Raw genomic sequence first — 25,547 nt, forward strand, 5'->3', positions numbered from 1 at the left:
CCTGTCCTCTTGGCTCATAGGTGGCTGCCATCTCACCATGTGCTCACATGACCTCTTCTCTGTGCAAGCTTGGAGAGAGTGCAGGCTCTCTGAGGTTTCTTCTTAGAAGAACACTAATCCCATGTTGGGGGCCCCACCCACATGACCTCATCTAAGCCTAACCACCTCCCAAAGGCCCCATCTCCACACTGGGGTTGTGGGGGGGGCGGGTGGAGTTAAGAGCTTCGACATAGGAACTGGGGGGTGGGGGCAACATGCATTCCATCCATAACAGCATCTTACAAGGAGGTGTCCCTGTGTGCCAGGCCCAGTGCTGAGTGCTTCACCCCCATTATCTCACACTGCCCTCATCACTGCCCAGCAGGGCTGCCCAAGGCAGGAGACTTTTGCTGCTAACCGCACAGGCTCAGAAACCAACCGCCGGACAAAGGGTAAGCGCTCAACCAGCACTTGCCATTACTTGCTCTACAGATAAGGAAACGGAGCCTAAGAAGTTGGCAGAGGTGGGGAGCTGGGCCACGGATCCAGGCTGCTTGACTCTAGGCTCCCTGTGGAAGGCCCTTCGTATGCTTCCTGGTGCAAGGTAAGTACTCAGTGACGGAGGTACTGGCCACTGATGACAATCATGATGTCTCCTTCTAGTTCAGGAAGCTGCCCTGGCCGCGGTTGCCTGGGTGTGGAGGGCAGACCCCAGAGGGACAAGCACCTGTCCCCGAGGCCACACCCACCTCTCCACACTGTTGTCTCGGCCTCTGATCCTTCCCCACTCCCGTTAACCACGGTCCAACTGCAAGATGCAGCTTCCCATACTGCACTGGTGCTGATGTGGGGGCTTCTGACGGTCACGGGAAGTCAAATGTCACAGCACGCAGAGCCGCCATGGCGTGGCTCCAGCTCCTTCCCGCCCTTCCCGTGGACTTGCCTTCGAGAGCCAGCTGCACCCTGCGGTGCTTGTGGGAGCTACTGTGCGCAGGGGCCTGTGCTCTTCCCATGTCAGAGGGTTGAGTTGTACCCATGCTCCTGAGCCTGGTCTGAAGACTCCCGGAATCGCTTCGCAATCCCCCTCTCCCCACGCACACACACGCACATGCGCACACACACACACACACACACACCCTTCAGCACCGTCTCCCACCTTCCACTTTGTCTTACAGTTATTAAAATGCATGTGTTGTCTTTCTTGCCAAACTGCAAGCTCCCTGCAGGCAGAAACCAAGAGGACTTCGTGTTCTGAGTGCCCAGACAGGTGCCAAGCCCTAGCTGTCACTCCAAGAATGCTGATCAAACTGGAGCAAACTGTCAGAGTGAAATCCAAAGCTCCCAGGGAATCTCATTATCTCCTGAGCCGGGCCAGAAATGCCCGCAGGAGAGAAAGTCTTTGTGTCCCAGACACTCGCTCCAGGCCTCTCCCAAGAGGGTGGGAGAGATCAGTCAACACCGAGGGCTTAAAACCTCTGCTTTTTTTTCCTCTTTTCCCTTTTAGGGCATGTTTATTGTTATAATTGGCCCAAATATTTTAATTCCTACAAAGATGTGTCACCTCCAATCTCGGCAATGTCAAAATGTCATCGAGTAACCTCCCTAAAGTTCCTTTGAGCCTCCGTGTCAGCCAACTCCCCCAGGAGGGCGCAGCACAAAGCCCGGTGAGGGTGAGGCCGTAGGTGTATTCCCCCACCTGCTTCTCCCGCTTCTATATATATGCAAACTCGTTCCGAGAAATAAAACAACTGTCTCTGGTGCTCAAGCTAAATCTTGCAAAGATTATGTCTTGCTGCTCTCTATAAACCGCCCAAGAACTGCTTGTCTCCAGAACTATTATCCTCAGAAACAGAAAGAACATTAGCATCTCTCCGCGTCATCCTTGCTTTTGCCTGCTGCTCTTCGAGCCTTCCTCCACAGCAGCATTTTGCTTTCAGTCCTAAGCATAATACTTTGCTAAATAATGGTGCGGGGAAAAAATCTTTTTTAAGAAACACAGCCCTTTTAATTTCCCAGCCTGCAGATTTGCTTTACACATGTCCTTTCTCTCTAGTTTTTGGACACGTGGTATGGTGCATGCTCTCTGCGTCTATGGTGGCGTTTCATCTTTAGTACTTGTGTTGGAGCATGACTCATAGGTGTGTGCGCTCACGTATGTGTATCTTTACGTGGATGCGTGTGCATTTGTGTAGATGTATGTGTATATAAGCACACGTGTGTGTGGTTTTGCGGCAGTGTTTGACCCAATATGCGTGTTAAGTTTCTCAGCCACCCCTGCTCTTATGTTGAGACAACATGGCTAGTTTTGGCCACTGAATCGTGAACAGAGGTTGACTTGGGGGCCAGGACAATCCATGTGCCTGTGTGGTGGCAGCTGTTATGAACTGAACGTTTGTGTCCCCCCTCCAAATTCCTATGTTGAAGCCCTAACCCCAAATGCGATGGTATTTGCAGGTGGGGCCTTTGGATGGTGATAAGGGTTAGGTGAGGTCTTGGAGGGGGAGGTGAAGAGACAAGATGGGATTCGTGTATTTATAAGAAGAGAAAGAGAGACCAGAACTGTCCTGCTCACTCACTCTCTGCCATGGGCAGACACAGCCAGAAGACAACTATCTGCAAGCCAGGAAGAGCGCCCTCACCAGGGACGGAATATGTTGGCACCTTGATCTTGGACTTCCCATCCTCTAGAACCATTAAAAAAAAAAGCGTCTATTGTTTAACCCCCCTCCTCCCTCCACCTGCGGTACTTTGTTAAAGGAGTGGGAGCTGACTAAACCAGGTCTTAGAGAGATGTATTTTTTTTTAATGTTTATTTATTTTTGAGACAGAGAGAGACAAAGCATGAACGGGGGAGGGTCAGAGAGAGGGAGACACAGAATCTGAAACAGGCTCCAGGCTCTGAGCTGTCAGCACAGAGCCTGACGTGGGGCTCGAACTCATGGACCGCAAGATCATGACCTGAGCCGAAGTCGGCAGCTTACCCGACTGAGCCACCCAGGCGCCCCTTGGTGAGACGTATTCTAAATGAAGTAGCTTCAAGGGGGAAAAGGCTGTCCAACTCACACCAGACTGTGAAGCAAGGTGTAACTGCTGAGTGTGCTTAGCCGTTGAGATTTCAAGGTTCATCTCTTGCTGCAGCAAGCATCATCTCATCTATAAAACAGTGCAGATAATTATTGGGGCGCCTGGGTGGCTCAGGCAGTTGAGCGTCGGACTTCAGCTTAGGTCACAATCTCGCGGTTTGTGAGTTCAAGCCCCGCCTTGGGCTCTGTGCTGACAGCTCAGAGCCTGGAACCTGCTTCAGATTCCCTCTCTCTCTCTGCTCCTCCCCTGCTTGCTCTCTCTCTCTCTCTCTCTCAATATAACCATTAAAATATGAAAATTAAGAATTAAATCATAAAAAAATAAAATAAAATAGTGCAGATAATACCAAGCAAACAGTGCTGTTGTGTGGATTGAATTAGATAATGTGTTAAAAAGCCTGTGTGCCTTCTCTCTCAAGTAACTTAATTAAATTGAACGAGTACCTAATGAGCATCTTGCTTGTCTGGGACCGCACGAGGTGCTGGGGATCCAAGTCCAGGAGCTCTGCCCCCCAGGGGACATTTTAGTCTAACAGGACAGATGTGCAAACAGCTTTTTCACAATGTGATTAGATGCCCGGTTATAGGAGGGTTACACAACAGAGGAGAGAGTAGTTAATTCTGGAGGAATCAGGAAAAGTGACACAAAAAGGGTTAGAATGAGCAGTGTTTTAAGAAAGAAATAGAGCTTGCCAGGTTCAGTGAGGCCGGGGTCTGCCCCAGGTGAGATAGGGTGTTGAGTATAAATGGTGAGCTGTGTTAGTAAGAAGGGCCCTTTTCTAGTCTCTAGAACATTCATCTCAGTCCTAAGATCCTCAGACTCCACTTTTGATTGGGGATGACCCACCCTCACTGAGCAGCCAGGGGTGGATGAGGGAGAGAATGAAGTTTTTTTGGTCTTGGAAAAGAAAATACAAGTTTTCATTCTTTTTTAAGGCCATGACAAACGGTCCTTTCTTTGTATTCATTCTGAAGGGAGCGACATCGTCCTCCTCTGCCTTCCCAAAGAGACCGCGTGCTCCGAGGGGCCAACGACAGACCTGGTCATGCATGTCCCTGGGGTCCCCAAGGCCGGGGGCCCGGTCTGCAGATAGAACTCCACAAGCACCCGTTGAATCCAAAGGCACATAGAGCTTGGCCAGTTCTCGGGCTGCAGCACTGAGCAACAAAACCGAACGCCTCTCCCTTGGTGCTTTTTTGGGTCCCCCAAAGTCCCTCCATCCCAAGCAGTCCTGGCACTGAACTGAGGCTCCTCTCTGAGACCTATGGGGGCGCCTGTGTCGGTCCACGGCGCCACCCCGCGGCCATGCCTGGGAACTGCATGGACGGAGAAGAGCCCGGGGCCCCTGTCGCTGCGTCATCCTCTCCTGCCCACAGTTAGGAAAACCCGGATCCTGGGCCGGTCATCCTCAGGCCCACTCTCTTCCCCTGTGAAGTCCCTGAAATTGGACAGGCACTGCTTTGACCACGGTTATTTTGATCTTGATAGCTTAAGCCCTTGTTTTCCAAGACACTGAAGAAGGGGTCGCTGTGAGAACCCAAATGGCATGTGAGACACAGGGGCAAAGACAGGGTGTGGCGAACCCTCACCAAAGAGCATGTTGGGTAAGGACGCTGACAGATGTGGGTTTGATCCCAACGAGTGGCGTGACCCTGGCAGTTCCCTCATATCACTGAACCTCAGTCTCCCTCTCTATAAAATGGGGATGATAAAACTCATAGAATCTCCACGAGGATCTAAAGATCTAATCCATGCCAAATAAGCCAAGGCTCTGTGAGAGGTACACAGCAAGTGCTCAACAAGACACTTGGGCTTCTATGACTCCTCTGAGTCTCACTTCAAGATAACGAGGTAGAGGGGCGCCTGGGTGGCTCAATCGGTTATGCATGACTCTTGGTTTCAGCTCAGGTCATGATCTCACGGTTTGTGAGTTCGAGTCCCGTGCCGGCAAAGCCTGCTTGGGATTCTCTCTCTCTCCCTCTCTCTCTCCCACTCACATGCTCTCTCACTCTCTCTCAAAATAACTAAACTTTAAAAAAAGAGAGCAAGGTAGATAACAATTTTATTTCCATTTTTATTGACAAGAACACTGAATTTGCTTAAGGACCCGCCCGTTGCCTTTCAGCCAAGAAGTGACAGGAGTTGAAGGAAGCCTTCCAGGCGGCACCTTGAGAGGAGAAACGCGCAGGGCAGAACCGCTGAAGAAAAGTTGGGATGGCTGAAAGGAAGAAAGAGGAGATGCAGAACTTGAATCCAGCATGGCAACGTGCTCTCTTCCTTCAGGGATTTGAGACTCTTCCGGAAAAAAATCCGTATTCAAAAGTTGGTCTTGAAAGCACCTGGCCCCGTCAGGAGACCTGGGTTCTTGGTCCCAGCTCTGCTACAGGACAGCTGTGTGACTAAGGGATCTTCCTCCTCAGCAGCATTGGGCGTGGGGGGGGGGTTGTCGAAGAAGGCACCTGCCTGCTCAGGGCCCCTCAACTCTCACCCCATCACTCAAGTCTGTGCCTCATCCAGGCGCCCTGTAGGAAAGCTGCCCAACGTTCACCCTGCGACGTCCATGGGCAGGGGTGCCACCATTTGCCTTCAGAAACCTCCTGGAAGGAGGAAGCAAGGACATAGAACTCTGGCCTAGGGGGTGACAGATGGAAAGAATAACTCTTGACTCAATCACATGAACGGGAGATTAACATTAATCCTTGCCGGGACTGAGTAACTGCCCAAGGAGGCCCACACGAGCCGCTGAGGGAGCAGCAGGCTCAGAGTGATGCAGGCTGGGGAGCCAGGCCTGCTGATTTATGGGCAACATTCAAAAAGTTAAATGAGCAGAGGCTTTGGAGACCAACACGGGGCAGAGCAGGAGGAGAGGCCAGTGCTTGGTGACAACCTCTCTGGATTCAGAAAAAGAATGCTGCATAGTGTACCCACTTCTTTCTAGGTGAAGGGGTGGCTGTGTGTGTGTGTGTGTGTGTGTGTGTGTGCGTTTTCATGTTTTGCTTTTGGCTGATGTTTTAAATACGAGCAGGCCAACTGGGAGACGTAATCACAGGCCTTTCATAACTGCCTAACGATGGCAAGATGAATGGTTTGGGTGGTGCTGGAGTCATAAATAACAGCAGCATATCAGGGCAAAATTAAACAGCAAGAAAAGCGAATGAAATAAATCTCCTGGGACTCAGGACCATCTTTTCCTAGGAAAACATCAGGATGAGAAAGCTTGATTCCTATGCCAGACCAAGAGCCAAAATCCCAACACCCTTCACATGGCACCACAGCAATATGTCATTGACCTTGAAGTGCTTAAGGACAAGTCCCCGCCTGATTCATGTTTGCATCTAACCCCTCCGGTGCCCGGCACAGAACAGGAGACACGTTGTGCCCAAATGGATGGGGGATGGGTGGAAGGACCGCATGGCATGCTGTTGTGAACTCAGACTTGAAGTCAGCTGATCTGTGCCCAAACCCCGACTTTGTGTCTTTCCAGCAAATTATCAAGCCTCTCTAAACCTCACTTTCCTTGTCTGCAAAAATGGAGATAATGATAAAAGTGTGGTTGCAAATACTAAATGGAATATTGCACATGAAGCCTAGTGTATGGTGGGTTCTTAGTGTTCCCTCTTTATCATTACTAATGGCTGAATGAAATAACTGGGAACTAAAACTCCATTCCACAGGCCAAACTGGTAGAACTAATTATTTTCACACCTCAGGGAGATAAAGGCTAAGGAAACATGGATGACTATGATGAGGGAGGTGTCATGCTGGCGTTTGGGGGCTCCCTAGCCATCCCTGCTCTTGGCCTGACTCTTGGTTGCCACCCCCCCCCCCCCCCACCGTCCCTTCCCCTTTGACTTAGGGAAGAATCTACAGATTTAGACTGAAAACATGGCAGACACCCAGCCCACAGCTAGCCTCATCGCTGGCCTCTGGGAAGGGCGGGGAGGGGGAGAGCCCTCTGTGATGATGACTGCCCAGGAAAAACAAAACCCCAAATTCCAACCGTTGTTGTCCCCGTACTGAAGGCCTGCTTCTCTTTGGCCACCACTTCCTTCCCGACAGGGAGTACCCAGCCTAGGTATGGTCACTTGTAAGACTGCCAAGCTGTGTGGGGAGCCAAGCTCTGCCCTTGGTAAGAAGCAGTTCCTACTTTTCCAAAGGGACAGCCCTATAGGCTAGTGACAGGCAGAAAACAATGATGCATCATAGAATTTTATGACATGAGATATTATTTTGCATGAGAGCCCAAGTTCCAGGAAGACCTTCTGAGGAAATCTTTCTTTCGGTCTGGAGCCTCTTGTAGCCTCTCAACCTGGTGGGGTGCCCTGAGGGTTTCGACCTCCCTCCTCTCACCTCCCAGTGCTGGGCACTCTGAGGACCAGTTAGTGCCAAGCCCACTCAGCTCTTATCCTTTTGTGAGGGGGGGCACCACCACAGACACCCGAGCCACGGCTCCCCGGGCAAAGGCTTGGAGTATTTCCTCGAGACCACTCAGGCTTGTGTGGGCATGATGTAGGGGGACAGGAATGACTCGGGGCCATCCAAGATGCCGGATGAGACCAAATGCAAACAGACGCTCTGACCTCTCTCTGTGACACTTCAGGCTCCATCTCTCAACAGGGAGTCAGGTCTTGGCATCTCAGACAAATCCATCCAGAGCCTAATGGCTGACGGGCCGTCCCAGACGCCACCGGAGCATCCCCAAAGTGTGAGGTCGTGGGAGCTCGCGGGGCCTGGCAAAGTACCCGGACATTACTTAAATGCTGGAAGAAACACAAGCTCTCGACCAGAATATTTAGCAACCAGAAACTAGGCCTCACTATTAAAACAAGCAAACAAGCAAACAGGCCTTACGAATGCCTAACACCCAGAAAAAGTGACATTCACATTTGTGAAAAGTCAGCATGAAAAATACCAGAATCTCAGGATTGGCAAAAACCCAAAGATGCCCATCCTGGTGATTCTCAAGCCCGATCCCATGAATGGTCTGTGTTGGAATCATGTAGGGTGCTTAATAAAAATGACAGACTTGGGGGCCATACCGCAGACGCTCAGAAATTTCTTTTAGCAAACTCCCCAGATGCTTTTGATGATCACCAGGTCCGGAAGCCACTGACTCAGTCCACTGCTCCTGCAACTTTTCTGTGACCACGAATCCCTCTTAGCAGTCTTATTCAAGTGCAGACCTGTTTCAGGTCTGGGGTGCAGCTTGAGATTCTGCCCTTCTAATGCTGCAGGTCTCAGGACCGCCCTGTAAAGGCAGGACTGTTCCCCAACCTCCTCCACTTTACTGAGGAAACCGATCAACATGAGGGGGTGAGGGCTGGGAGTGGGGGTGACGAAGTGGGCAGGGGGTGAGCACAAGGAAGTTGCAGGCCTCACTGGGCAAGAATGCTGGGAAAGCCAGCCCTGGAGCAGCCCACAGAACATCTCCCGACAACAGTGTCAGGGCTTGTGCCCTAATGACTGTTGCAGGCACACAGTGGCAAATATTCAGAACCACGCCGGGTAGTGCCCACAAACAGGAGAATCAAGCTCCTTGCCCAGATCCAGTCTAAGGGCTCGCAGAAGCCCGACCGTAACTGTCCCTCCCCGCCCCGCTTTGGCAAGATCAACTTTACATCTATATGCCAACTGCTGGTACTTTTTCCAGAGTGCTCATCAGGCACCCCTGACATTTCCTCCCACGCCCCCCATGCATGCGCGCGCACACACACACACACACACACCTCTTGGCTCCTCACAAGTCACAACAGGAAATAGTCACCCCACCTCCTGAGAGCTCTGGGCTAGACATCTTTTGTCCCGGCTCACATTCCCTCGGCACACTTCTTGTCCAGCTCTAGCTGCAGCAAACTGAGGGGCACACGTGTGGCCCAACAGCACCTTGTCTTAGCTGCACCTCTTGTTTCTGTCCTAGGGGCTTCTTGCTGGCCTTCCATGGGATGCCCACAGAGCAGACTCAGCTATTCTAGCACCTGTACAAACCCGGAGGGGCAAGGAAAGGAACGCTCCCTGGGACAACCCTTGACCAGCAGGACTGAAAGCTGGGAACTGAAGACTGCCTTCTCTCTTGCGGACAATTCAGAGGCGCGTAAGCCCACGGGCAACCGGCTAAACAATGCACGCTTGGATCAGCCTCCACTCCTTCCTCCTGCACTCTGCCAGTCTCCACATTTCTGTCCCCTTAGGTCACTTCCTAAAATAAACACCCCGCAGGTAAGCTGTTCCAGGCTTTGCTTTTGAGAAACACCAAGCTCACGCATGCCTCAAGTAGTGGCGGCTGAATCCTGCAGAGCAAGGGAAGAGGAAGCTGGAGACTTCCGAGAGGGCCCACGGTGACCCAGAACATTTGAGACTCCCTGAAGCCAGCGGCCCTGCCTGAGGATCACCCAACTGTGCAGGATTGTGTGTGGAACAAATTATGTTGTGTCCAAAAAATAAATTTAAGATCCTCCGTGAGATGCTGGAAACAAGAAGGAAAGCTAAAGAAATGAGGCTTTTTTAGCCTGGAGAAGAGAAAGCAAAACTCCCTTCCTAGAAGGTCTGGCTCTCAATATCAGTGGACATAAGTCAGGAGGAGGGGAGATAGGCTTAAGCTGGGGCTGAAGGGGTAGTTCAACCACAGTATGGTGCCAAGGGAGCATCCTTGAAGGAATGAGCTCCCTGTCATTGGAGGCATTCGGCTTGTGATGGGGCGGGGGGGGGGGGGGGGGGGGTGTACTTCCCAGGGATAACGTGGAGGGGATTCACTTTTGAGATATGCAAATTGTTTCTTATCTAGGACCCTCTTTAAAAATCACAGAGACTTGGGGCGCCTGGGTGGCGCAGTCGGTTAAGCGTCCGACTTCAGCCAGGTCACGATCTCGCGCTCCGTGAGTTCGAGCCCCGCGTCGGGCTCTGGGTTGATGGCTCAGAGCCTGGAGCCTGTTTCTGATTCTGTGTCTCCCTCTCTCTCTGCCCCTCCCCCGTTCATGCTCTGTCTCTCTCTGTCCCAAAAATAAAATAAACGTTGGAAAAAAAAAAAAATTTAAAAATCACAGAGACTTTTCAAACTAGGATTTTAAGAGTATGCATCTGCCCCAAAAGAAAGAATATTGATTGATCTGTAACTTCATTACCCCCCGCCCCCCTTTACACAATGACATACACGACTGAATTGTATTTTAGTTGTTTTTGCCCAGCAGGCTGCTTTCTCATGAGGTCTTGGCACCACCTAGTGGCTCTTTAGTCCATTGCAACATATGCCTTGGATAAAACAGTATCTTACAATTTACTATCAACATGCTTTGATTAACGCAGCAACTCAACAAAAATATACTAAATACAAGGCACAGGTTAGGGGCTCAGATCGGGCCTGGGGTGCAAGAATGATCAAATAACACATGGTCTCCCCGTCGTGAGGCTCACAGCCTAATAAACAAGTAAACAACCAAAGAATGTTGTGATATCATCAAGAAATAAACCCCTTCTGTGATAGAAAATAATGTAGGCAGGGGGAAGCCTCTCTGAGAAATATGAAATCAATTTGGAAGGATGGGATAAAAGGGGACAGGGGTGCAGAAACTGGGGGGAGAGGGGAAGGAACGTTCCATGAACACAGAGCACAGGGCATCCAAGTCCTGGAGTCACCAAGAGCTTGGTTATTCAAGGAACCAAAAAACAAGCCATTGGAGGGAAGAACAAGGAAAGTTCTATGTTTATAAACATTTCCTTGGTGAAAGCACGCAGATGGTTAGCGCGGTTCTTCCAGAACAGTACCTGGTTAAATTTTAACTTTAAAGAAGCGGGAAAGGGAAGATGCCATTACATGAACTTGGCTGTTTCCTCAGGTCCAGCAGGATCCTACCCAGGGCCATCAGTGTTAGCTGTGCCCCCACTCAAGACAGCCTACATCTGCTCCCACCCTGCACGGTTCCGTGTTACTGACAGGCTTCTGTGTCCTTGCCTAATTACACTGGAGCCTCATATTAAAAGTCTAGAACTGGTTCTCAACCCTGGCTGCCAAGTCACCTCTGGGAGCTCTTAAGAATCCCAGACACTGGGTCCCAGCCCTCACCAGTTAAATCAGCATCTCTGGGAAGTGGGCCCCAGGCCCCAGGGCTTGGAAAGCTCCCCAAGTGATTCCAGGTGCAGCCAAGTTTGAGAACTGATGATCTGGAAGGATACCCAGAGAAAATATTTTATATTCCCAAATAGTGAAGGTTATACATGTAATGAGCCATGTTGTTTTCTTTCAAAACCAGGCCTTCTCCCCAGGTGGAAGTCCCCACTCAGGGCCACCCGGCCCTCTCATTAAGTTCCCACCTAGCTGCTTCACAGTGCAGTCGACAGACCTGTGAGCTGGGCCTGCTAAAGGCACAAGAGTGGTGAGGTTCATTCACACCTTCCCAAGATGCAGGGGCTCCAAAGAGCCAGACGTCCTACCACCACAGCCTCAGCCCAAGTCACACATCAGAACAGCCTTGGGGCTTTAAAGAAATACCACTGCTTGGGCCCAACCAGAGACTGCTTTCTGGAGGAAGAGGCCTGGGCTGTCCGGTGATTCTAACGTGCAGCCAGGACTGAAAGCCACGGTTGTCAAAGAGACCCGTGCTACTGACTTCTGGAGAGAACGGCAGTGGCCAGAACCGCTGTGTAACTGGGGGTGGTGCTCTGAGTAACCCGAAGTTGCTGGTCTTTGTTATCTTCTATCACCTGCTAAGCAGCCCAGTCCCGACCAGTTAAGACCACAGCAGAGTCCACCCAGCTGTCAACTGCCCACCTCACTTCCCCCTGGCTGGGAAGAAAGGATCCCTCCCCCCAGGCTTGCAGCAGCCAAGTCAGCAATACAATGAGTGCATGATGGGTCAGTTACCTACAATAAAGGTATGAACATTCAGGGTCACACTAAACAAGCTCCATAAGGAACTGGCAATATGCACTTAACCTGCACAGGTACCACGTAGGATTTCAGATGAGCAATTACCAAAGCTTTTTTTTTTTTTGAGAGAAAGGTGTGCACGAGCAGGGGAGGGGCAGAGGGGGAGAGAGAATCCAAAGCAGGTTCTGCACTGTCAGCACAGAGCCCAATGCGAGGGCCGAACTCACGAACTGTGAGATCACGACCTGAGCCAAAATCAAGAGACGCTTAGCTGACTGAGACACCCAGGTGCCCCATGAAGCTCTTTTATTTTACCGAAAACTAGACGCCCTCCTCAAGTCCTGGAAGGATATGTACCAGAAAGGTAACAGTGGTTACATCTGGGTGGTGAAAATCCAGGTGATTTTAAGTTTGTTGTTGTTGCTTATCTGCATGTTCTAAGTTTTCTTTTTTTTTCTAAGTTTTCAATGATGAATATGTATAAATGTAAAAATATTACTTATGTAAAAGCTGAGCATGACCCTACAGAATCAGTTTCTCACACAACTCAGGAAGTGTGTAGCTGGTCTCCAGGCGTTCAGCTCACAACTCTGCTTTTTAGGACACTTCCTGATTTTGCAAACTCTGAAGACTCTGCCCCCATGACAAGAGGCCAGGAGCCACACTACTTTTTTGGTAGCTCTGTAGCACTCGTAGGATCAAAATAAACATGTTTATTCATTCTACTGCTGTAGAGAATAAGACCATTCCTATGTCTTTTTCATAGAAGAAATGCATCCTTCACTGAATATGTGCATATGTTATCAGTGTTTTGCAAACTATAATCTATGAAACCGGTCTTCTCTGGACAATAGGTATAAAAAAACAAAACAAAACAAAAGGGGGGGGGCAGGTCTGTGAAAGATTTTCCTTCCTGCAGGTATCTGCAGGGCCTTGAGTACACTCATTCATTGTGAATCTTCAATAGGAGAATATGGAATACAGCTTTTCCCCAATTTATTTAGCCATCACATTTTTCCAGGAAACATCTCCAGGGGCCAGAGCTCCCACGAACAGATTTTGGGAAATGCTAGTCTATCCTTTCAGCACCTAGTTCTTTGACCTTCTACCACAAAACAGAGTTAACTGCCCTGTTCATGATGCAGGCAGCAGGCCCCAGGCAGGGCGCTGCACAGAATGAGGTCAGGTGATTCACAGCACGCTCAGACTTCTGTCATCCAGAGAGCTAAGCCACAGATGAAGTGGCTCAGAGCCTAGAAAACAAATTGAGGAATGGTCCAATAAACGTTCACAATGGAACATCAGGTGACACTTTAATTTATTCTGTTTACAGACACCCCTAAGTTACACTATTTTTTTCAGTCTCATTTGGGTTGGATACAAATACATCCAGAGGCATGGCGAGAGGAGAAACATCAGACATTTCATTAGCTACTGTAACACTTGCTGTCTCTCTCCCCAACTCGTCACCCCCAAAGGCATTTATACCAAATGCTACTGCAAAAACCCAACGCATTTACATGAAATAATGCTTAACTGTACAGTTAAGTTAAAAAAACAAACCACACTCAAACTCTGCTAGAAATGTGTGCTTGGAAGACAAGGGTCTGACGGTGTGACATACACGTGGATACTAAAAGTGAATGAGCACCTACTTTCTCCACAAGTGAAAAAACCAATGACTCTACTCTTCCTGTGGGACAAGATGAGACCTTCACACCCTGCTCAAACGTCAGGTGGACATCATGACTGCATGAGTGTCTAAAAGCAGCTTGTTATTTTAATCATCACCTTGCAGGGACACCTGGGTGGCTCAGTCAGTTAAGCATCCAACTTCAGCTCAGGTCACGATCTCATGGTTTGTGGGTTCAAGCCCCACGTTGGGCTCTGTGCTGGCAGCTCGGAGCTTGGAGCCCACTTCAAATTCTGTGTCTGCCTCTCTCTGCCCCTCCCCCACTTGCACTCTGTCTCTCTCACAAAAATAAATAAACATTAAAAAGAAAAGTCATTACCTTGCAGAATGCTGCAGTATACAGCCACATTCCCCAAAGTGTGTTCCTAAAAACACTGGTCCTACAAAGTGCTCCTTGCAAAACGAAGTTTGGCATCAAAGAGATTTAGAAAATACTGTAAGCTGTTATCCACTTCCTGGAGAGGCACAATGTGCATTATCACATGGAAGGTTCTAGAAATCCTTTAAAAAGAAATTGCTTAACTGGGTTTAATCCAGTTTCCCAAATCAATCTGACCTCGGAATCTTTTTTTTTTTTTTTTTTAGATAACACATTTCATAGAACATATTTTGAGAAACCATCCTCTACGGTGTTTTTGAGAAATTCTTTGCAAAAACAAAAAGCACAGAAAAATCCAGAAACTCCTAGAATCATGCGTTGTTCAACAGCAAAGAGGACAAACGGTCCTAAAGATCAGCACCCCATTCAGATTCCACCCCAACACCTCTGCCATACACCGAGCCTGCCTGAAAATGGGCAGCAATAAATTTTCCACAATTTCCGTCTGCATGGTGTAAAGCGTTAGGCATGCGGGTTCCGGTATGGAATTGAACATGGTCCAGACGGGGAACCCAATTTCATGCACAGAGGCCAGATGTTTAGAGCCTTTTCCTCTTCTGCAGCAATCAAGTCATTAAACAACCACTGTTACTTATCACACATCTATAAGGCTTTTCAAACAGACTTGACAGCCCTTTGTTCCTTATAAAAAAGGAACAAGAAAACGGGAGAGCTTCTGATTATTTTCAGCAAGAATTACGCAGACCAAGAAACCAAAATATAAAAGCTATGTGGCAAATAATTTTAAAGTGTTGAGCAAGGGCAGGGAAAGATGGAGACCAATGATCTTGGAATAATGGAATGATGTCAGTATTTCATCACATGCATAATACAGAATTCTTTTATTCTGGTCTCCAAGGCATTTCACGCGGTATTTTAAAACAGAACATGGCAAAAACAAAGCTCTCCAGTGGTGGGACTTGGCAAACAGTTAACATCTACGCCCTGCAAGGACGTAAACCAGCATTCACACCTCCACGGCAATTCTCGCAAACCGATACTGCAAAGAGGCAGGGGCCCTCAGCAACACTAGGCCCCTCTCTGCGGCTGGCTGGCCGGACAGCATATCCAGCAGACCCGTCAAGCTAACAAACCCCAGGGCTTCTCCACAGCCCACAGCCATGGAGAAATCTCCCTGGGTGACAAAGCCAAGGAGAACTCTGGAGCAATGAGAAGTCACATCCGGGAGAGGGCCTGACCACAAGCCCAGGGTCAGAGCGTGGTGCCCAGCCGCAGGGTATGCCCCGGCCGGACCCTCAGACACAGTGCACCCTCGGTTCTGCCTCTTCTCTATTTTCTTCTTCTCTTTATGTTTCCGGATCTTGCTCTTGAATGGGTCACTGTGCTTGGATTCGTGGGGCCCACAGTACAGCCGATCCTGACTGAGCTGGAGGAAATCCTCCTTGGCTGGAACACAGATCATGGTGTGCGGCTCGGGGCTGCCCTTCCCCAGCAGGGACAGGCTGACCCATACCAGGGCCCTGGGGAAACGGTCCAAGATGGACAGGCAGGCCTCTCTGGTCAATGCTTGCTGCCCGCTGCTGGGAGCTCGCTGGGCTGCCCAACGGGGTCCAGAACTGGGCCCACACCAGGCTGACAGCTGCTTCAGTGATTTTCTACTCCTATATGGAATTAGAGACACACGTTTGAGGATATTTTGTTTGAGGAGAAAACATGCAATTAGAAGATTGGGCACTGCTAGAGTTAATTTGACTTTTTTAATACTCTACGTGGGAAAGGATCAAAACTGTAATTTTTAAAAAATTAAAAACAGACATTAATACACTTCTATAATGATATTTTTGTTTTTATGTGACTACTATTCTTAGACACTGAAGGATTAAAGGTTTAAGAAGATGAAGGCAGAAAAAAAATAAGACAGAAAGACAGAACCTAAGGCTGAGAGAAATAGTTATAGGGAATGAAGGATATGAAATTCTAAGGTTACTGTATAAAAAATAAATATAAGGCAAGAGAGGTGAGCACTTATTAAAAATATGAGCACAGACTAGAAGGTAACTTAAGCACAGTCTAACAGGCTACAGCAGGAACATGTCTTGTACGGTAGCCTCTTCAACGTGATGATGGTCCAATGAATGGGCACTTAATCGCTCATAAATTCAGATCACTGAAAAGGAACTAGAAAAAATCTAATTCAGTGATTTAAGGAAAGAACACTTGCTCAGAGCTTTGAGAGGTTCCTCATTACTGAAGGTCACAGTCACGAGGGTACTGCTTTCTAAGCAAAGACCAATGAAACAGGTCACAGGGAACAACTGCCTTGGTTTATGTCTATGGATGACAATACTTTAAATCATTTGGTCAGTTAGTATCATGCCCCAAATCAAATGTGACTCAGCTATTTCCCTGAGCCCTCTATGGACACTGGAGGACTGGCTTTCCCCTCCAGAAAGTCCATGCATTCCCTTGGGCTTTGCATAAAGGAACAAAGATAACGTTTACATCCTGTAGCCCGGTCAGTATTAAAACAGACAATCTAGAACACATCCGGAAGTCGTGTGCACTTACCTAAGAACGCAGAGGAGACCGCTGGTGGCAGCTGGTCCTGTTACCCACTCAGTCCCCATCTGGGCTGGACGCTCTGTGTCCATCACTTCTCTGGGCTCGCTGGGGCTGCTCAGAGACATGCCCACTTCATCAGACAGCTGATCGGATTTTTCAGGCGTGGGGGTACAAGGCACCTTCTCTCTTTTCAAGTTACTCTCCTCGCCACGTGGAGAGGAAGCTACAGGTGATTTCTCTTGGGCCTGGACTCTTGATTCCCACTCTTGAGTTAACTGCTCCCAGGGATAGCAGAAAGGTGCCAGAGTGCCAAGCTTAACATAGTTGGGCCGTTTTGCAGGAGGGCGCCTGGTGAAAATCAAGGAGGAGAACCAATTTTGAACAATTTAGGATTGGACCATTAAAATAATTACGGCCACTTGTACTACATCTCTATTTAAAAAACAAACATACAAAAAAAATGTTTTCCAAGAAATACGATAAAGAATAACCACCAACTCTACTGGCCAAGCTTATGTTTTCTTCAGTTTTAATTTGATTTTATTTATTTTTATTTATTTTTTTTATTTTAGAGAGAGAGAGCACACGAGCAGGGAACAGGAGCAGAGGGAGAGAAAGAATCTTAAGGAGGCTCCACACTCAGCACAGAGCCCGAAGTGGAGCTCGATCCCATGACCGTGAGGTCATGACCTGAGCTGAAATCAAGAGTCAGACACTCAAACAACTGAGCCTCCCAGGCACCCCTCTTTAGTTTTATTTATTTTTTTTTTTAATTTTTTTTTCAACATTTATTTATTTTTGCGACAGAGAGAGACAGAGCATGAACGGGGGAGGGGCAGAGAGAGAGGGAGACACAGAATCGGAAACAGGCTCCAGGCTCCGAGCCATCAGCCCAGAGCCTGACGCGGGGCTCGAACTCACGGAGCGCGAGATCGCGACCTGGCTGAAATCGGACGCTTAACCGACTGCGCCACCCAGGCGCCCCTTTAGTTTTAATTTCAAAAGGTAATGCATCCACAAAGTGGCCCCATGTGGCCTCTGCACAACTCCAGGGAGTGCTGTTCTTGAAAGACTACAAGCGAATGGTGTCCCTGGAGTTGTGCAGTTGGTGTCCCTGCACATTACAACATTCTACGTTCTAAAGGAACAGAAAGGATGGTGGTGAAGTTTCTCCCTCACTCTTGACCTGTGGCTGGTGAAAAATGCTCCTGGGGTACCTGCCTCACTCGAAGACCTTTAAAAGGAAATTAATGAACCAGCTGCCCTACAAGAGATAGTATCATTTCTTAACATACCCTTCTGGAGACATTTTCTGTACATATGTGCAGATACGTACGTATTTCTTTCCTTTTTGTACCCATTTTACACAAATGTCAGCTCATGATCTCACAGTTCCTGAGTTTGAGGGTGCAGAGCCTGCTTTGAATTCTCTCTCCCTTTCTCTCTGTCCCTCCCCCACTTGTACTCTCTCTCTCTCAAAATCATAAATAAACTTTAAAAATAAATAAATAAAAGTTGGTGATATCCTATGTTACTGGGAGTAAGGGGAAGCAGGCACTCTCCTAACTACAGATGAAATCCTAAATTAACACAAACAGTAATTGTCAATAGTACAACAAATCCTTGAGATGTGTATCTTTTTTTTTAAACCAGAGAGCTTATTCGTGGGATTTAGCCTAAGGTCAGTGCTTTCTTCCCTTCCAGCTCCTCTCCAGAGGCAGCTGTTTGGTTTTTACATCCACGGGCCTGAGTGGAGCAGATGTCCTCCTGATGCCCACAGACCATCTTTCCTCTCCTTCCTCCCCCCAAGACCCCAGCCCCCTGAAGCACGTGACATCAGATAAACCACTGGCTCTCCCTCCTCAGCCAGGTCCCCCATCAGCTGCCCACACACCCACTCCTAGTCCAGCCCACCTACCCCTCCCCACCACGAGTCAAGCACTGGAGTTTACTGTACATTTACATCTCCTCACTGTAAACCACCACGCTGCACCTCTCCTTACAAAGCTCAAACTCTCCTGTTCGTGGACCCTCCACTCACCCCACCTGGCAAAGCCCATCTGGTTACATCCAACCCTCCACCCACCCCACACCAGCCCCTGATGGGCAGAACACAACTGGGGAAGAAGACGCAGCAGTGCTGAACAGTCCTGTCGTAAACACAAAACTCAAGTGGACTACCTTACACTTCTCCAGTCAGTTCTATGTTCCATGCTCCTGGAAAACTGTCCACGTCGATTCTTTTCTCCTCAGATCTCCAGCAGCCTCTGGTCCCTTCTTATTCCTAGCTGATACCCTTGCCTCTCTGTTCACTGAGAAGACAGTCACGATCAGAAGAGTAGTACCTAATCTGCACTACCGTCTACCCTACCTAAATCTGCATTCACGTCTCACTCAGCGCCAGACTTCCAGCCTGCTAAAATGAGATCTGAGCCTGACCCTATAGAACACCATCCCCTCTTCCCCACTCAAGAGCTTTGCTCTTGCAAGGTTAGCCTCCCTCCGCTCTCCTGGATCCCTCCCACCAGCAGGGAAACATGTGCTTTCATCAAGAATATAAGCTCAGTGGGTGGCGTCTGGGTGGCGTCTGGGTGGCGCCTAGGTGGCTCAGTCAGTTGAGTGTCCAGTTGAGCTTCTGACTCTTAATTTCAGCTCAGGTCATGATCCCAGGGTCGAGCCCCACATCGGGCTCTGTGCTGAGTGTGGAGCCTGCTTCAGATTCTCTCTCTTTTGCCCTCTGCCCCTCCCCAGCTCTCGCATGCATGGTCTCTCGCTCACTCTAAAACAAAAAAACAAACAAAAAGAGTATAAGCTCCAGGAGGCAGGAACAGACCTTGCCTGCCTTCCCCTGCTGTAGCCCCAGTGCCTACAAGGTGTTTGACACATAGCAGGTTCTAAATAAACATATATTAAATGAATGAATAAACCAGACAAAGGTGTAAAGATGTATATGGAAAGCTATTTATAAAAGCACATAGCACAAAATAAGAAATAACCCAAAGGGCCACTGATAAATTACAGTACACCCACACTGGAGTCCTGTGCAACTGTTCAGATGTATTTTGAGCAAGGGTTGGCAGATTATGACTCACACATCAAACCTGGGCTGCTGTCTGCTTTTAAATGACCCGTGAGCTAAGAAGCTTATACATTCTGAAATGGTTTAAAAAAAAGAATATTTTATGGCACATGAAATTACACGAAATTCAAACTTGAGTGTCCGTAAACAGAGTGAGACTGGCACACAGCCATGCTCATTCATTTATGCATCATCATGTGTGGTTGCCTTTGTAACACAACGCAGGGCTGAGCTGAGCAGCTGCCATAGAAACCAAAAGGCCCACAAAGCCAAAAATACTTATCATCTGGCCTTTTGTGAAAAAAGTTTGCCAACACTTGGTTTAGAGTCACATTTATGGATATGGGAAAACCATCCGTAATACATTACTAAATTAAAAAAGCAGGTTTTCAAATAGTATTCATACTATAATCCCTTTTCAAAAAAAATTATACCTAGGGGCACCTGGGTGGCTCAGTGGGTCAAGCATCTGACTTCGGCTCAGGTCATGATCTTGCAGTTTGTGAGTTCGAGTCTTGCATCAGGCTCTGTGCTGACAGCTCAGAGCCTGGAGCCTGCTTCAGATTCTGTATCTCCCGCTGTCTCTGCCCCTCCCCTGCTCGCTCTCTCTCTCTCTCTCTCTCTCTCTCTCTCTCAAAAATAATACACATTAAAAAAAAAGTTTTAATTGTACCTCAAAGGCAACTCAGTGGCTCAGTCAGTTGAGCACTGAACTCTTGATTTTAGCTCAGGTCATGAGCTCAAGCCCTGAGTTGGGCTCTGTGCTGAGCATGGAACCTATTTAAGATTCTCCCTCTCTCTCTCTCTCTCTCTCTATCCCTCTCTGCCCCTCCCCAATTTGAGCCTGCACGTGCTCTCTAAATAAAGAAGTTAAACATTCTAGAAAAAAAATATTTGTACTTAAGAAAAATTTGTATGTGTGAAAAAAAATCTAAAGGATGAGAAGTATTACTGTCGATTACTTAACAAACACATCGAAGTCCAGAGCTACGTATTATAGGAGGCACAGATTACATGATTACTGCCCTCTAAGAGCCTGTAAGCCAGCAATCCAGGAAAGTGTCTCTGTGCTTTCACTCACTCACTCATTCACCTATCCCCTGACAAAGTCTGAAAACCAGGCACTGCCTGCCTCTGTGGCTGCGTGAACAGGAAAGCACGATAATTGAGCTCACGGTCAAGGAACTACAACGTCCCACTTTCTACTCCTTCATCAATCAACTAATACAAGCTATTAAGGACACTGTGCACCAGGCACTGGCTAGACGTCGCAGATTCCACAACAAACAAGAGAGTTTCTGTTTCTGGGAGCCCACAGAGTCAAAGGATATAGGTTCTCAAAGTTAGCATGCACTTCATAGTATAAGGGTTGGTGAAGCCCCTCACTGGCCACTCTCCCAGTGAGAAAAAAGAAAAGAAAACTCAGTCTAGATGGATAGATACCAAAATGCAAAAATAGTGCTTATCTCTTTGGAAGGAAGGACTACACCAGTTTACAAAGCATTTTTGCACATTACCATAGTTTCAATAAAGTTTTAAAACTATGGGGGGCGCCTGGGCACTCAGTCAGTTAAGCATCTGACATCCGACCCAGGTCATGATCTCTGCTCAGGCCATGCTCTCGCTGTTCATGAGTTCAAGCCCCACATCGGGCTCTGTGCTGACAGCTCAGAGCCTGGAGCCTATTTCAGATTCTGTGTCTCCTTCTCTCTCTGACCCTCTTCTGCTCACCATCTGTCTCTCTCTCTCTCAAAAATAAAGAAAAACAGGGGCACCTGGGTGGCTCAGTCGGTTAAGCGTCCGACTTCAGCTCAGGTCATGATCTCGTGGTCCGTGAGTTCAAGCCCTGCATCAGGCTCTGTGCTGACTGCTCAGAGCCTGGAGCCTGTTTCGGATTCTGTGTCTCCCTCTCTCTCTGCCCCTCCCCTGTTCATGCTCTGTCTCTCTCTGTCTCAAAAATAAATAAACGTTAAAAAAAAAAAAATTAAAAAAAAAAATTAAAAAAAAAGAAAGAAAAACATTAAAAATTTTTTTTAATTTCATAAATATGTTATTACCTCAATAACCAGTTATAAAAAAACACAAATTCTATCTCGAGGGGGCAGGGGCTGGTAGTGGAAATCTTGAACAAGTGTCTGAGACTCAGGCCCATAGTTTTAGGCATGCACCATCATCAATGTCAGCAAATGACCAAAGGAAGGGTCTATCGCCTGGAAGGGCCAGATGTGAGACAATCCTAACTTAATTACGTCTTGGTCATGTGAACTAAGAACTAAAAGAAGTCTATGAAAACTCCACGTAGTGTAAGAGTTACCGAAGCTATTCCAAATGTCACTGGCCAAAGTGAGGAGGCCCTTCCCTTCCTCTTAAGACATTAGGAACCAAAGAAGCCGGTTTCTTACCTTTTGTACTTTTCAAGGAGACCCTTGGCTTGCTCTTCAGCAAAAAGAACCCCAGCAGGGCAGTCTGGGAAATCACCAGGGACGTCAGGCGATCTTTTATACTGAGAATGCACCACAGCCTCTTTTAACCCACCAACTCTTGCACCTCGATAGATCTAAAAGAAATGTCAAAAAGATCTTAACAACGTACCAACTTACAGTAAAATTAGTGCTTAATGTTTGTTTGGGGAAATGGGAAACAACCTAAATGCCCATCAAAAGGGAATGGATAAGTGTGGGATAATCCTACAAGGGGTTATACAATAGTAAAAATGATGACACAGAGCGTCACCCATCAATATGGAAAACTCTCAATGTTGAGTGAATATGGTTAAGTTGTAAAAGCATATATATGGTGAGATATATAAAGTTTAAAAACATGTCAAATATAGTTACTTTATTTTAGGATACAAGCATGCTTAATAAGCTATAAAAATAGGCAAGGTAGTGACAAACACTGGAAATAGGAATAGTGATTCTTTTAGAAGGAGGGTGGGAAACAGAACTGGACAGAAAAGAGAGAAAGTGCTTCCAATAAATCTGTAAGTTGAATGGTGGGTGAAGGGTACACAGGTATTCATTGTATCAGGATTTATACTTTTTTGTATGCTTGAAACACTTCATAATTTAAAAATTAAAATTATTTAAAAATATTCCCATTCTTTTTTTTTTTTTTTTAAGTAAGCTCCATGCCCAACATGGGGCTCGAACTCACAACCCTGAAATCAAGAGTTGCATGCTCTACTGACTGAGCCAGTCAGGTGCCCAAGAAATATTCCCATCCTTAAATGATTAACTGAGTATCTCTTGTACTAGGCATAATTGCTAAAATTAATCACCTGTGTGAATTAACAGTTGTACATGTCTTTTCTACTCTCTTAAAATAATAAACTATTTGGAAGAAAAAAACACACTGGATTTTAATAAAAATTTTAGCTGCACTTAGGAATATATGGTCAGCACTTAAAAATGAAAAATGTATTCTATATATCCATAAACATTAGAAAATTATAAAAATTCTTTTTTTTTTAATGTTTATTTTTGAAGGAGAGAGAGAGAGACAGAGTGTGAGCAGGAGAGAGGCAATGAGAGAGGGAGATACAGAATCTGAAGGAGGCTCCAGGCTCTGAGCTGTCAGCACAGAGCCCAATGTGGGGCTTGAACCTGAGGCGAAGTCAGACACCCAACTGACTCAGCCACCCAGGTGCCCCCAAAATTCTTTTAAAATGTAACAAATTTATTCAATTAAAAAAAAAAAAACAACTTCAACATTTTGTTACCACTACTATTCAAAAATCAGGACACTTTTAAAATTTCAGAAATCCACATTATGTCAGCCCAACTCTTATTAATGAAAATCTGGCTCCAGGGACTTTATGAAGTATCTCATATCAGAATCATAGCTCAAAGGGTAGAAAAATAGAACTCAATTTCTAAGTTGTGCGTGATGTCTGGAACACTTTCAGCTCTTGGTATTTACTGGGAATGTATTTTACACACTGTAAAGTCGGAATCGAAAAGGAACTTACAAATGGAATCCAGAAAGCCATGCCCCAGCCCTTTGGGAGCAGGACATCCCAGCCACTTCCCCAGCCTCGTCGGTCGTCACCAGTCACCCTTCCTGGCTGTTGAATCAAAAGTATAGGTATCTTGGATTCACGGGGACCTAAAACAAGCTGTGACCCGGGCACCAACAATTCACTTCTCTTCCGGTTTAAATCCTAAAGTGGAAGAAAATAATTCAAGACAAACAACCCTAATTTTCTGGGAGATTCTACTGGTTCTCCCTATAAGCAGCTTTAGAAAGTTAAATGCTCTTTTAAAAAACAAGAAAAAAATGTTCTCAATAAATAAATGTGAGCCATTTGAAATATATGGTATTCCTCCTACAACAATTTTCCTCTATACAAGAGATTGGTTAGAAAATGCCAAATTATCTTAAATTTGAGCTACAATATACCAGATGACTCAAAGCTATAAAATAATATACATCCATTCTACTAATCTCTTCTATCAGGATTAATCTTATCTTCTGATTCTCAGTCCCTACATTTACTTTGGTTAAGATCTGTTGTCATGAGGTGAAAGAGGTACATACAATCAACAACTTTTTCAAGGAGGGGCAAGTGGGAAAACGCTCTCACCAGGTTTTCTCACCAGGTCTTAAAGATTTAAAAGAGAAGATGCTATAAATTATTTGTTACGTGTACTGAAGGGAGCAGTGAACAACACCATCTTAGACTTTCTTGCCAGCTGTAAAAACAGATGAGCAGGTAGGAGAGAAGCCTAGCACTCACCGGAGAAACTATGCAAGAGACTGCCTCCGTGTTGCCAAGTCTAACTGCTCCCTCAAGCCTGACCAAGCCCTGATTCTCCCTTATTTTTACTTCTGGCTGAGTTTTCACTACCATCTCTACATGTTGTTAATTCCAAAATATCTATCTCCTTAGCCGGGACTTTGCCTCCTGGGATCAAAACTTGTCCTCTGGGCATCTGCTCTGGAAAGTCCTGAGGACCTTCACATTCAGTTTACCCCAGACTGAAGTTGTCCCCACTGCATCTGCTCTCCTCCCATGTTCCCCACCTAGCTGAATGATGCCACAATTGTTCAGTCACTCATTCATTCGTCCATTCTCATATTTACTGCCCATTCATTTACTCATCCATTCGAATGTTTACTGAGCACCATTTTTGTGCCAAACGCTCTTCTAGAACTTGGGAATGCAGCTGTGACAAATGAGGCTCTGGCTCTCTTTTACCTGAGGTGCGGAATCTAAGCTAGACTGTCAGGAACTAATCTACCAGGCTCCTCTTTTCCCACTTCCCAGCATCCAAGCAACCACTGTGTCTTGTCAGATTTACCTTCAGGAGTCTGTATTCAACCCCAGGCCCTCCACTCCAGCCACCCTGCCCCAGTTCAGGCCCCCATCACATCCTCAATTAAGCACTATTTCCAAGGTCTCTTTTAAGGCCATCCAACCACACGTCCTCTCTCCAGCTCCTCCGCCTCCAGCCCCATTCCTACCTAGTCTAATGCATCTTCCACAGTGCTGCCATGTCTGATCATGTGGCCGACTTAAAACCTTCCCATGGCACCTGATATCTTCTGTTCAAATCCTTAAAATGCCTCAAGGTCTTTTATGCTCTCGCCCCTATTCACTTCTTCATCTCCTGCCTCACCCTCAACTCCAAGCCACCAATCTACTTGGATATTCTTGAACACATTATCCTGTTTTTAGCCTGGGCCCTCACACATGCTGGTCTTACTTCCAGCAATCCTTTCTTCGCTGCAGCCTTGGCTCCTGGCCCCAAGAAGTCTTGCTAATTCTGACCACCCATCTAAGAGCTCAAATTCCAGCTCCTCTGTCCAAGAAGCTTCCCCAATTTCCCTCACCTGGGCTTCCGGCTTCCCTTGACCCTATACTTTTTCGAACATACCCTAGCCATCTATCCCATCATCTACTATGATTCCTGGTCCTGGTAGGAGCTCAATCATTGTGAAATTAAAG

The 25,547-nt window shown here is 47.1% G+C and overlaps 1 protein-coding gene across 1 annotated transcript in view; it reads right to left on the bottom strand.

Moving 5' to 3' along the window:
- Window positions 1-13,224: 13,224 nt before the first annotated feature.
- POP1 (POP1 ribonuclease P/MRP subunit) overlaps window positions 13,225-25,547 on the bottom strand; it is a 34,434-nt gene continuing 22,111 nt past the window's right edge. The window contains exons 13-16 of the mRNA XM_025922845.2: window positions 23,568-23,759; window positions 22,000-22,154; window positions 16,525-16,866; window positions 13,225-15,617 (exon numbers count right to left, since the gene is read on the bottom strand). Of these exons, the coding sequence (XP_025778630.1) occupies window positions 14,963-15,617; window positions 16,525-16,866; window positions 22,000-22,154; window positions 23,568-23,759 (1,344 nt within the window). The 3' untranslated portion in view covers window positions 13,225-14,962. The remainder of the gene's footprint in view (window positions 15,618-16,524; window positions 16,867-21,999; window positions 22,155-23,567; window positions 23,760-25,547) is intronic.

This window comes from Puma concolor, chromosome F2, assembly GCF_028749965.1.
Source record: "Puma concolor isolate L17-30 chromosome F2, mPumCon1.1.hap2, whole genome shotgun sequence".
NCBI classification, from domain to species: Eukaryota; Metazoa; Chordata; class Mammalia; order Carnivora; family Felidae; genus Puma; species Puma concolor.